The 12,679-nt window shown below is 40.7% G+C and overlaps 1 protein-coding gene across 2 annotated transcripts in view; it reads left to right on the forward strand.

Moving 5' to 3' along the window:
* Positions 1-12,679, forward strand: part of kcnq3 (potassium voltage-gated channel, KQT-like subfamily, member 3) — a 309,684-nt gene that overhangs the window by 247,369 nt on the left and 49,636 nt on the right. For both annotated transcript variants that reach the window (XM_055634158.1, XM_055634157.1), the window contains one exon: positions 2,709-2,803. In XM_055634158.1, the coding sequence (XP_055490133.1) occupies positions 2,709-2,803 (95 nt within the window). The remainder of the gene's footprint in view (positions 1-2,708; positions 2,804-12,679) is intronic.

Below are 12,679 nucleotides of genomic sequence, written 5' to 3' on the forward strand. Positions count from 1 at the left end.
GAGGCAGGTACTATCGCAACGTTTAAGAAACATTCCGACAGGTGCATGGATAGGGTTGGTTTAGAGGGATAAGGGTCAAACTAGGCAGGTGGGACTAGTTTAAATGGGGCATGTTTTGGTCTCCATGTTATAGGAACTATGGTGTCAAGCAGGATGGGTGCAGAGTAGATTTATGGGAATGTTGCCTGGACTCGAGCTGAGCTATAGGGAGAGGTTGAGTAAACTGGAACCTTATTCCTTGGAACACAGGAGGATGAAGCGTGATCTTCCTGAAGTGAACACAATCATGGGAGGAATAGATTGGTTAAATACACAGTGTCTCTTGCCCAGTGTACGGGGTATTGAGAACCAGAGGATATTAGTTTAAGGTGAGTGGGGGGGGGGAAAGATTTAATAGGAACCTGAGGGGTATCTTTTTTACACAATGGGTGGTGGGTATATGGAACAAGCTGCTGTAGGAGGTAGTTGAGGCAAGTACTGTCAAGTACTATCATAACGTTTAATTGGACAGGTACATGGACAGGATAGGTTTAGAATGATATTGGCCAAGTACGGACAGGTCGGACGTGTAGATGGGACATGTTGGTCAGCATGGACAAGATTTGGAGAAGGTCCCACTTCCACACTGTATGATTCTATGCTCACTGCCCAGTACCTGGGTAACAGGTCCACAGAGCTACTGTGGGTTATTGAACTACAGTAGCTTAACTGCCTTGATATCTACACTTAAAATCAAAAGTTGAACTTGGCTAAAATAAGTATTTTTTGGAACTGCACACAAATTCCCAGATTGCTGTACCTCTGCTTGTGGGTTTCCCTGGGTTGATGTTACAATGTTTTTTCAACTTCCATGTAGTGTGTGGCTATATGTCAAATGTCTTGAATGCTTATGCATTGGATATGGACATTATTGGCCAGGCAAATGCATCTGTCCATTTCCCTCCACCGATGTTTCCTGGCTGCTGAGTTCCTCCAGCACTTTGTTCTTTGCTTTATTATCAATCCCTGACTGTTACTGGAGTTGCCTCATACTACTCGATGAAGGTATTATCGTAATGCTGTAAAGTAGAGAGTTCTAGACTAGTTCCCAGCAATAGTGAAGGTGTGTGAGCTACAGGCAATACTCTTTTCATGCGCCTGTTTCCCTTGCCCATCTAGGTTTTAGGAGCTTAAGTCAAACAGCACAGAATCAGAGTTTTCGGTCCAACTAACCAATGCTGACCAAAGTGCCCCATCTATGCTAGTCCCACCTGCCTGCATTTGGCCTATATTCTTCTAAAACCTTCCTATTTCTATCCTATCCTAGCCCATCCTATCCTATCCCATCCTATCCTATCCTATCCTACCTTAGCTTGTGGTTCCAGTTCAAGAAGCCTGGGTGAGTAGGTGCAGTGGTTTTTGTAAATTGGATGGCATACGATACAATGGAGGGTTATGGTACAATAGGCATATAACTTTATTTATCCCATGGACTTGTAGGGGAAATTGGTTTTGCTGTTATTGTTACATGGTCATATAAACACAAGATACTATCCTAAAACTACCTTAGCTTGTGGTTAAGTGAAGAGCCTGGGGAAGGTGCATGATTTTTGTAGATGGTACGATACAATGCGATATGATATGATATAACTTTATTTATCCCAGGAGGGAAATTGGTTTGCCAACAGTCATAAAACACAAGATACATGGGGGGGGGGGGGGGGACGGGGGGGGGGATGGGGGGGGGGGGGGGGGGGGGGGGGGGGGGGAGGAGAGGGCGGGGGGCAGGGGGGGGGGGTAGGAAGGGCAGAAGGGAGGGGAGTACAAATGTAAATTGGAGCCACTCAGCATCTGTCGTGGAGTGAAAATGTGGATTGATTTCTCTGGGTCGCCAGAGGTTGAGGGGAGACCTGATAGAAATATATAGATAGGGTAGACAGTCAGAACCTTTCCCATAGGATGGAAATATTAAATGCTAGAGGGTTTAGCTTTTAGGTGAGAGGGGTAAAGTTTAAAGGATTTGTGTAGGGCAATTTCTTTACACAGAGGGTGGTGGGTCCCTGGAACGTACTGCCAATGGTGGTGGTGGTGGCAGATACGATAGTGGCATTTAAGAGACTTGGATGAGCACATAGAATGGAGGGATATTGATTGTTGTGAAGGTAGATAAGAGTTAGTCTAGGCATCATACTAAGTATAGTTGTTGTGGGCTGAAGGTTTGTTCCTGTGCTATACTGTTCTATGTTCTAATGAACATTCTGGGTAGTGAATGTGGTGAAGAACAAATTGGTAATTTTGTTCTCGATGGTGTTGAGCCTCTTGAGTTCTATTGGAGCTGCATTCATGTAGGCAAGTGGATATGTGTAGGAATGAACTGCAGATACTGGTTTACACCAAAGATAGACAAAATTGGAGTAACTCAGCAGGTCAGGCAGCATGTCTGGATAAAAGGAATAGGTGATGTTTTGGGTCGAAACGGTTCTTAAGACACTGCCTGGCCCATTAAGTTACTCCAGCATTTTTTTTCTATCTTAGGCAAGTGGAAAGTTTAGCATCATGTTGCTGACTTGTGTTTTGTGGCTGTTGTAATCCCATGGGAGGTTGGCTGGCAAAGTTATAGGCACAAAACATTTAATCCACAAATCCATGAAGGAGGATTAGCAGAAAACAACATTGATTGCGATTATCCTTTATAATTTCTTCTTTTCCATGTTTTTGTATTATTGTAGACTGCGTGGAGATTCTATGCCACCACCATCACCAGGAACGATCTTACTGCCACCTGGAGATACTACGAGACTGTCATTGCAATTCCTTTCTTCAGGCATGTATGCCACTGTTCGGTTCAGCTCTACAAAAGATAATGCATAATTAACTGATATTTTATTTACCATTATGGTTTTTTTTCGCTTCCATCCCCTTCCAAAATTGATAGTTTATCTTAAAACTATAGTGTGCATGGTGTTATGCTCCTGATGAGAATTCAGTTTGCGTAGCAACATGGAAGCCAGTATTGAAGGCCTTGAATACATGCAAAAGTAGGTACATAGGTCACTCATTTTCCACGTGTTTATTCTGATTTGTTTAATTTATATATGTCTATCTCTATTCATTTAAAATATATATAAAATAAAATCAATGAACAGGAATTCTGAGATGAAAAATAAAAACACTCTGATTTTGAGAATTTAAAGCTTTGAAAACTCACAATTGTCTTTTAGTTCTAAATGTCTTCCAAATTAAGTCATAAGGTCATATGAGCAGAAGGAGCAGAATTAGGCTAATCGGCCCATCAAGTCTACACCACCATTCAATCATGGCTGATCTATCTCTCTTTCCAAACCCCATTCTCCTGCCTTCTCCCCATAACCTGTGACCCCTGTGCTAATCAATTAGTGCCTTTAAGCAAAAAAGGCTTTCAACCCTTTTTATTTAATGATTTAGATACAATTTAGTATTTTCGCCAATTAAGTTTGGATTATGATAGCTAGCTGGAAGCTAGTGTTAACAACTGCAATATTCGACTTTAAAAAACATATTTTAATATATTAAAAAAAACTGTTTTACATTGTAAGTTTATGAATTTTTTTTGAGATGTAATGAAGAAAAATTAATTTGTCTTAATCATGTCAATGAGAAATTATTCCGACATTAAAACTAATTTGGGGAAATTATTCTGACATTAAAACTAATTTTGATTTGACAATGCAATTAGGTTCACTCAGACCAACAATTGGTTTTCAGAATTAAAAGTCTAAAATGTCCTTTGGATTTCCTGCCTTTTCTTTGGCTGAACTCCCAGTGAAACTCTATATGCCTATCGATCGTGCAACAGACAATTAAGGGAGCTCTGTACTTTACTGCAGCATCAGATTTAAGCAACTCCCATGTTTTTACAAATTGTACCTATAAAGATTAGAAGGCTTAACTAGGTTAGTGCCTTGATGAATACCATTTCAGAAAAAAAAAATTAAACTGCTGAAGATTATTCTGATCTGATTTTCTGAGACTGAGTGGAGAGGGGGGATCGCAATGGCAAGAAAGTGAGTGGAGCAATGTCTTAAATTAAAAAGATGTACAAAAGTAATTTGTATTATGTGAACCAGCTAAATATCTTTATGTGAATTTTGAGGTTTGTACAAAATAAGCTAATCTCAATGGGCAAATAGACATAAAGGTCTCATCCATTTCAATATTACATTAGAATAATGCTCAAAAATAAAAAGGTAATACACTGGAATTGAACCACTAGACCATCAACATCCGTGAAAAGGTAATGACAAGGTCATCGTTTAGCAGACCTATCATCAGGACCCATCACTTCTAGAAAATGCCAGGACTGTCAACTGCCTGCACGTATCCATGGAAATCTCAATACGTTTGGGATTCCCGTGCAAATGTCCAATCCTGCTGATAGTTTCATGGTCGTGCTGTAACACTGGAATCACTCTGGAGGCAGAATTCCTCAGTATAAATTCCCGCTACACCTATGCCAATTTAGCCCTCCTGCAGGAACAATAGGCCCATTCATTTGAATGGAGAATAAGTCTATGATGGAGAATTCCTCTTTCTGTTCAGTGTTTTAATTATTGAATACTACAGGCCCACCACTGATTTTCTGGCATCCTTGGTTCCAAAACCTTGCCGGATGATCCATTTTGCTGGACCAACAGATTGTCACATATTAAGCGTACAACAACACACTTTTGACGCACTAATTATGCCCCTCCTATTTCTCTAAAGCACCGTGGACTGCTAGAAACTTAAGTAAAACAAGGATTAAATGTAATGTAAATGTGCTTATGCTGGACAGACACCACGACTGCCACTTGGACCTTGATTAGAAGCCATATAGGCTGTGGGCCGAGCATCAAAAATGTGTCTAGAAATCAGTTTTCGTGACCCAAGTCACCAAACTACATTAAAATTTCCACAGATTAAGATGAAATATAATTAAGAAGGATGTCATAACTCGTCATTGCCAAAAGTTGCACATTAATTAATTAAACTAATTAGAAAATGAGATCGGGAAAGTAAGCGCCATCTATTCGCCAATGCCCATGTTACACAATGGGCAGTCTATTTCCATGTTGCAGTCCATTTAAACTATATATCATTATACCTATATATATTCCAGATAGTAATATATAGTATTATATATAAGTATTATTATACCTATATATATTCCAGATAGTAATATAGGTATAATAATATTATATTATATATTATTAAACCTATATATATTCCAGATAGTAATATAGGTATAATAATATAATATATATATAATAATATAATAATAATATAATAATATAATATATTAGTATAACTATATCTATTCCAGATAATAACATAGGTATAATAATATAACATTATTATACCTATATATATTCCAGATAGCATTATAGGTATAATAATACAATAATATAATATATCATTATACCTATAATAATACAATAGAATATATTATTATACCTATATATATATTCCTGATAGATATAGTCCTCCGTTTTCCTGGAAACGGCCGCTACGGACGGCCGCTATGTACACCCCCCACCCCCCCCCCCCCCCCCCCCCCCCCGCCTGCCGTGAAGATCCGCGGCTCCGTGTTCGCGAATCGGCCACTTTTTAATTGAGACCGCGGCTTCACTATGTTAAATACATAGGCCCCGCGATCGGAGCACCTTTTCCCGGTAAGCTATCGCAGGCAGCTCCGAGATTAGTTGATTAAGACTTATTACTCTACAACAAACTGGCATTAGTGAAAATGTTTAATTTACCTTGTTATTGAAACATATAGTTTAGGCCCTCAACTTCATGATGAGTGAATAAGTGATTGAGTGAATGAATGAATAAGTGAGTGACTGAATGAGTGACTGAATGAATGAGTGACTGTATGAGTGAGTGATGAGTGAGTGAGTGAGTGAGTGAGTGAGTGAGTGAGTGAGTGAGTGAGTGAGTGAGTGAGTGAGTGAGGGATTGAATAAATGTATGTATGAAGGAATTAATGAGTGAGTGAATGATTGAATGAAGGAATGAATGAGTGAGTGCATGATGAGTGAATGAGTGAATGTACAGCCTCCAAAGCTCATTTTTTTCACATTATAAAGGGTGCAATGAAAGTAATTAAAGCCCATACAGATTAATTTTCATAAATTCAGACTTTAGATCTTACCTTTCAGTTTGAGTTGATTCACAAAGTTTCACAACTTTGTGTTGCAGCATCTCAGAAGGGACTTTGCTTTCAAGACTTTCTTCCACTTCTATCCACTTAGCTGCACATTTTTCAGACTTCTTAATGCTTTTCTCACTAAATTCAATTACCCTGCTCCAAGTTTCCACGACAAAGAACCTTCATCGGAATCTCCAGTAAAACAGGCATCAGTGAAGCCCACTCAGCTGTGATGTGTGCTAGCCCGAAACAAAGCGCGTGATTGGCCAACTGGCAGACAACTCAATGTTAAACGTGCTTTGATTGGACTAAATTACCCGAAATCTTTCCGGTTTTTCTCTAAATTAATAAAAAATGTGCAATTCTTGTTCATGACGAGTTTCAGGGGTGATTTATATAATTCTTTTACACAATATGTGAAAATTTCATGTAGTTCTGTGACTTGGGTCACGAAACACTGGAATAAAGCTCCTCGGCCCACAACCTAATAGATAGGGGTAAATGTAAGCAAAATATGCTAATGATTGCACAAAACCGAGGGATCACCACCAAGAACTGCAGATGTAAACAAATAACTTTTGGGGCAGAGGGACATGTCCTGAAAGAGGGCAGGCCACCCGCAGCGCCATCTCTGGCCGCCCAGTGAACTTCAAACATGCACTCATAATTTTGTATGGATTATAGGACTTGCCAGATCATCAGTTGCCAAAAAATCGGGTGTTGACCTGCATTAATATTTCAACAAATTTTTTTTTTTCTTTTAATATGTTAAATAGTTTTAATTCTTTAATTTATTTCCAATAGTCTTTGACTCTGAAGGTCAGGACTTAACCACTGCCAAAGTTTTATTTATCTGATTCATGGGCAATACCAAGCCACACAATGGCATTGTGCCACATGCTAGCATGCAGTAGCTCACCATATTAGACCTCTCAGCATGATGATGTTGAGGCATCTGCTAAAGGTAACTTTTTATTGTACTATACTGTATATCAACAGGTTCTGGCATCTATTAATTGGGATGACCTTGAGCTTAGTGAATAGATAGTTTACATCTCTCTGGGTCTTCAATCCCAATGACTTCAGGCCACTTATTTAAGATGGTCCTCTGACTAATTTCTTCCCCTTTTACATTATCGGCCAAAGTCAAATTTGCCATCAAAGATAGACACAAAATTCTGGAGTAACTCAGCGGGACAGGCAACATCTCTGGAGGGAAGAGTGAAGCGGCTGTCCCACTTGGGCGACCTAATTGCGAGTTGTCAGACTCCCGACCAAAGATCCTATAGCAGAGAATCTTTGCTGCCGACCTATCTGGCCACCCATGGGGGGGCACTTGGGACAGCACCGGAGAGCCCGCCGGGTTGATCGTGGCTGCGGATGAAGCGCAGGCCTGTGCCACGTCTGCCTCCTCTAATCACCGCACTCTATCCTCAGTCCCACTCTCCCCCCCCTCCTCCCTCCTCCAATCATTGCGCTGAATCATCATGTCCTGCCCCCATTGTCTGCTGACCGACGTCTCTCTCGATCATCAATCCCACCCCCACTGTCTCGCGGAAAGCGTAGATTTCACCGGGTTTTAAAATCCGGATTACAAAAACTTGGGGGGGGGATGTCCCCCACCTCTCAAAACATAGGGGGGGGGGGGGCATGTCCCCTCTGGCCCCCCCCCCCCCCCCCGGGTTTTCCGACCCTGCGTTAGTCCAATGTGCCCAGCCCCATCTCTAAACTATACCTGTAACCTAAACCAATCGAGGAAGAATTGCAAAGGCTTGTAACGATGAGCTTTCTATTTATGGGGAACATTTGTACAAATTCATAATGAGAGACAGAGCCTTCATATTTTCCTACCATACACAGGATGTAAAATTAGCAATTCATTTACCTCAGTGACAGTAAAGTGAAAATAGAAAACACCCATAAGGATGTTTTTTTTCTACTTATATTTCATAATTTTACATATGGAAATGCTCACATTTTCTGTGCTTCTAAACATGTTGCCATTTCCATTATGTATGATATTGCAGAACTGCATTAACAGTCAATTAAACAATGCACAGAATTACAAGCACTCTGCTTTCAAGTTTACCCAATGGCCTCTGGCATTAATGGGATTAGTGGTGTTTAAAATCACTTCTGATGAAGCAGAAAATAAGCAGTTTATAATTACAGAAATTGGCTTTATTCCAAGCCTCCTCTGGATTAGTTCAGTCGAAAGGCTCTGTGGATTTTTAAAGTAATCTTTTAAAATAGGCCTTCCAATTTGACCATCTTTATTTTGATACTTTTTATTATTTTGTTTTGCAGCAATGCTTTCTAACGTTTTTGTGTAATATTTTTCACTGGTCTTATTTTGCATCTTACAGCCAAGAATGTGGGGATCTGGCCTAGTATCAATATTCATCCAACTAATTAGTTTAGTTTCCAGTTTAGTTTGGAAATACAGCGCAGAACCAGGACCTTCGGCTCATGGAGTCCGCGATGACCAGCAATCCCCGCACACTAACACTATCCTGCACACACACCAGGGACAATTTACTATTTTACCAAGCCAATTAGCCTACAAACCTGTAAGTCTTTGGAGTGTGGGAGGACATTGTAGCACCCGGAGAAAACCCATGCAAGTCACAGGGAGAATATACAAATTCCATACAGACAGCACCCGTAGTCAGGATCGACCCCAGGTCCCTGATGCTCTACCTCTGTGCCACCATGCTGCCCTCGGCTCTACTTACTCCAGGAAAGTTAACAATGACTCTCCCCTCTGTTTTGCCTCTCTCCATTGAGCCAGCCTTAGAAATTGATTGGACCAGAGCTGTGGCTATGGTAGGGCTTTAATCAACTGGCACTCTCCACGCTATGTTTAACGGATATCTGTATAACAATGAAAAGTCAGATCAGCAGGGAATGAATATTGATTATCATGCAACACCAATGCAAGATTTCACATTTATCACAAAGATAGTTTTGGTTTCTGGTTAGTAGATGATTCACACAAGGGGCATATGTATCCCTTATTATGATTCAGGCACTGTGAATCTGACATAATGTAAGATTTTCTTTTCAATACAGAAAAGGAAATTACACCATCTCTCCCAGCTTCACCACTCCTCTCAATCCTGGCAAATTGATGAACGATGCCATTAACAATGTACTAAAGCAGCATTTATCTACACGCTGGATTCCTCCAGCAGCTTGTTATTTTGTTCCAAATTCCAGCATCTGTGTTCCCTTGTGATTCCATTTAACTTTCAGGAACTTGCTGTTGATTCTCAACTGATGGGTTGCCAGGGCTTTTTAGCAGCAGGCGTTACAATCTTAGTGTAAATATTAATGAGAGGGCTGCAATCCAGAAGTAAGGTAAGATCATTAATGGCACAACATCAAGGCATCATTTAACTGGGGAGTCCAAGTGAAAGCAAAGTCAATGTCAAAGGGGTCACAAGCGTTTACACTGCATGAATTCAACAAAGCACAAGGATGATTGAATTTGAAGGACGGAGATTTCAGTCCCAAGCATTAATGCAAAAATTCCCTCACCCCGGCCATCTTCATCTGCCTCTTCAATGATCTTCAATCGTTCTTAGAGCCAGAAGGGTAGGTGTTGATTGAGAAAGGCGCAGTGTTCATTTCTGCACATCATTCCTCAGGAACAAAGCAGTCCTTGCAGCAAAATCTTGACAACAACCAGGCATTATACAATAAGTGGGTGGTAGTTCCTGGCAGGTTCCTGGCAGTGATCATCACTACCAGAGAGCATAATCATATCCCCTTTACACTCATCAGTATTACTGTAGCTGAATCCCTACCAGCAACATCCAAGACTTAATCACCACTGACTAGTAGCTCAACTAAATTGGCTAAATAAATGTCATGATGCCAAGAATGGGTCAAAGGTTGAATATTCAGCGGTGGGTGCTGGCGCTGTAAGGCAGCAACTCTACCGCTGTGCCACCATGCTGCCTTCTGCTCTACTTACTCACACCTCTTGATGCCCCAAAGCCTTTCCATATCCAACAAAGCTGCCTACTAGATTGGTCTCCTTGCCGCCATTTTAATCATATGCTCCCGACATCACCAGTTGACCACAAAGTGAACGCCAAGCAATTCAGCCACATGGGAACTGTAAAGAAGAAACTACTCCTGAACCTGGACTTGACAGTTTACAGGCTCATTTACCTTCTTCATGATGGCAGAAGTGAAATGAGTATGTGGCCAGGGTAATGTGGGTCGCAGATGATGCTGGCTGCCTTTTTGAGGCAGCGACTCTTGTAGATCCCTTCGATGTTGGGAAGATCAGTACCCCAGTTGGACTGGGCAGTATTCACCACTTTTTGCAATCTTGTTGGTGCTCACTGTTAGGGTAGAGAGTAGCATCAGCAGTCAGGTCGTTAATGGGGGTCATGCTGGAGGTTGGTAAGTGGTTGGCAGCATAGGCTGACAGATTGGTGGTTGTGACTGCACGGGAGAGAGAGGGAGAGACAGAGATTGTACAGGCCATTTCATGACACAGGGAGTAAATGTAGGGGGCCTAAAGGAGAGCTGTTACATTGCGTCAATATGTTATTTAAAGGGGACAGTTACCCAGTGCCAAGCTTAGACAGGTGTTCTATAATGTAACCCCGAGATTAGGCCATAAATGTACATTGAAAGACATGTTTGCATCTTAATAGCCATCATAATCCAAGTGCCTCACATCTGTTAATTATAATTATTTTGTACCTTTGGTATATACCTGGGTTCCTCCATTTTATTTTAGCTTTTTAAGAACAGAAGAATTGGAGAAAATGTTGGCCCTCTAGCTCTATTCATTTTTCATTTTGACTGCTTTTATTATTGTAATTGAATTGTGCAATGCACATAAATCTGACACTGGGTAATCCAGTTTCCAGCCTTGGGAGTTTACAGCCTGTACCTTATCTTTTTATCCATTACCGATTCCCTTAAGCTTGTTTGTTGGTGTGTATTGGAATTACACTCACCTGTGTTGTTTAAGTCATGGCCCAGATTTGTAATGTTACAGCAAGTAAGGATGATGTTAGTTATGTATTTTAATAACCTCTGCCTGTAATGTTTGTAATCGTTTGTGCAATGGGTGGATTTTAATTTTGAATATTTTTTTTGTTTGCTCATTTCATTTTTAATTGATTTGAATGTTTCTGAATAACTAAGGCTTTCTGAAGTATTGCAAAACCATGACAGCTTTGACTGAAATCAAGAATGGGGCTGAAGGTTAGGAAGGGAGATGTGTGCATTTTTCCTGCCAGTGTATGGGATTTTGCCGGCTGGACTTATTCCAGCCCTCTCATGTGATCCACTACATCGATTATTCTGCATTTCCCCGCTCAGCATCAGAAGATTGTTGGTCAGTAACATTACCTCCCCAGATACTAAGATAGGTGGTGTTGTGGATAATGAAGTAGATTTATTTTCAAAGTCTACAGAGAGATTTAGGCCATTTGGAAGAGTGGGCTGAAAGATGTGCAGATGGAATTTAATGCTGATAAGTGTGAGGTGCTACATCTTGGCAGGGCAAATCAAAATAGGATGTACATGGTAAATGGTAGCGAATTGAGGAATGCAGTTGAACAGAGGGATCTAGGAATAACTGTGCATAGTTCCCTGAAGGTGGAATCTCATGTAGATAGGGTGGTAAAGAAAGCTTTTGGTGTGCTGGCCTTTATAAATCAGAGCATTGAGTATAGAAGTTGGGATGTAATGTTAAAATTGTACAAGGCATTGGTGAGGCCAATTCTGGAGTATGGTGTACAATTTTGGTCGCCAAATTGTAGGAAAGAAGTCAACAAAATAGAGAGCGTACAGAGGAGATTCACTAGAATGTTGCCTGGGTTTCAGCAACTAATTTACAGAGAAAGGTTGAACAAGTTAGGTCTTTATTCTTTGGAGCACAGAAGGTTATGGGGGAACATGATAGAGGTCTTTAAAATGATGAGAGGGATAGACAGAGTTGACGTGGATAAGCTTTTTCCATTGAGAGTAGGGAAGATTCAAACAAGAGGACATGATTTGAGAATTAAGGGACAGAAGTTTAGGGGTAACATGAGGGGGAACTACTTTACTCAGAGAGTGGTAGCTGTGTGTGGAATGAGCTTCCAGTGGAAGTGGTGGAGGCAGGTTCGATTTTATCATTTAAAAATAAATTGGATAGGTATATGGACGGGAAAGGAATGGAGGGTTATGGTCTGAGTGCAGGTAGATGGGACTAGGGGAGAATAAGTGTTCGGCACGGACTAGAAGGGCCGAGATGGCCTGTTTCCGTGCTGTAATTGTTATATGGTTATATGGTTATGTAGATTTGGTAAATACCCTGCAATAGGACTAATCCTAGACAGGTTCTGAAGGAAAATCTGGGCCAGGAAGCCATGTAACACATTTCTGAGAAGTTTCACTTCTGTTACTTTGTTCAGGGAATTCATTAATATTTAGAGGAGAGCATGCAAATGAGTCAATGGTCGAAGTATCACTTTCACGCAGCATAATTTAAAACCCATCTGTTGCAGGAAATGTGTT

Source organism: Leucoraja erinacea, chromosome 4, assembly GCF_028641065.1.
Source record: "Leucoraja erinacea ecotype New England chromosome 4, Leri_hhj_1, whole genome shotgun sequence".
Classification (NCBI taxonomy): domain Eukaryota; kingdom Metazoa; phylum Chordata; class Chondrichthyes; order Rajiformes; family Rajidae; genus Leucoraja; species Leucoraja erinaceus.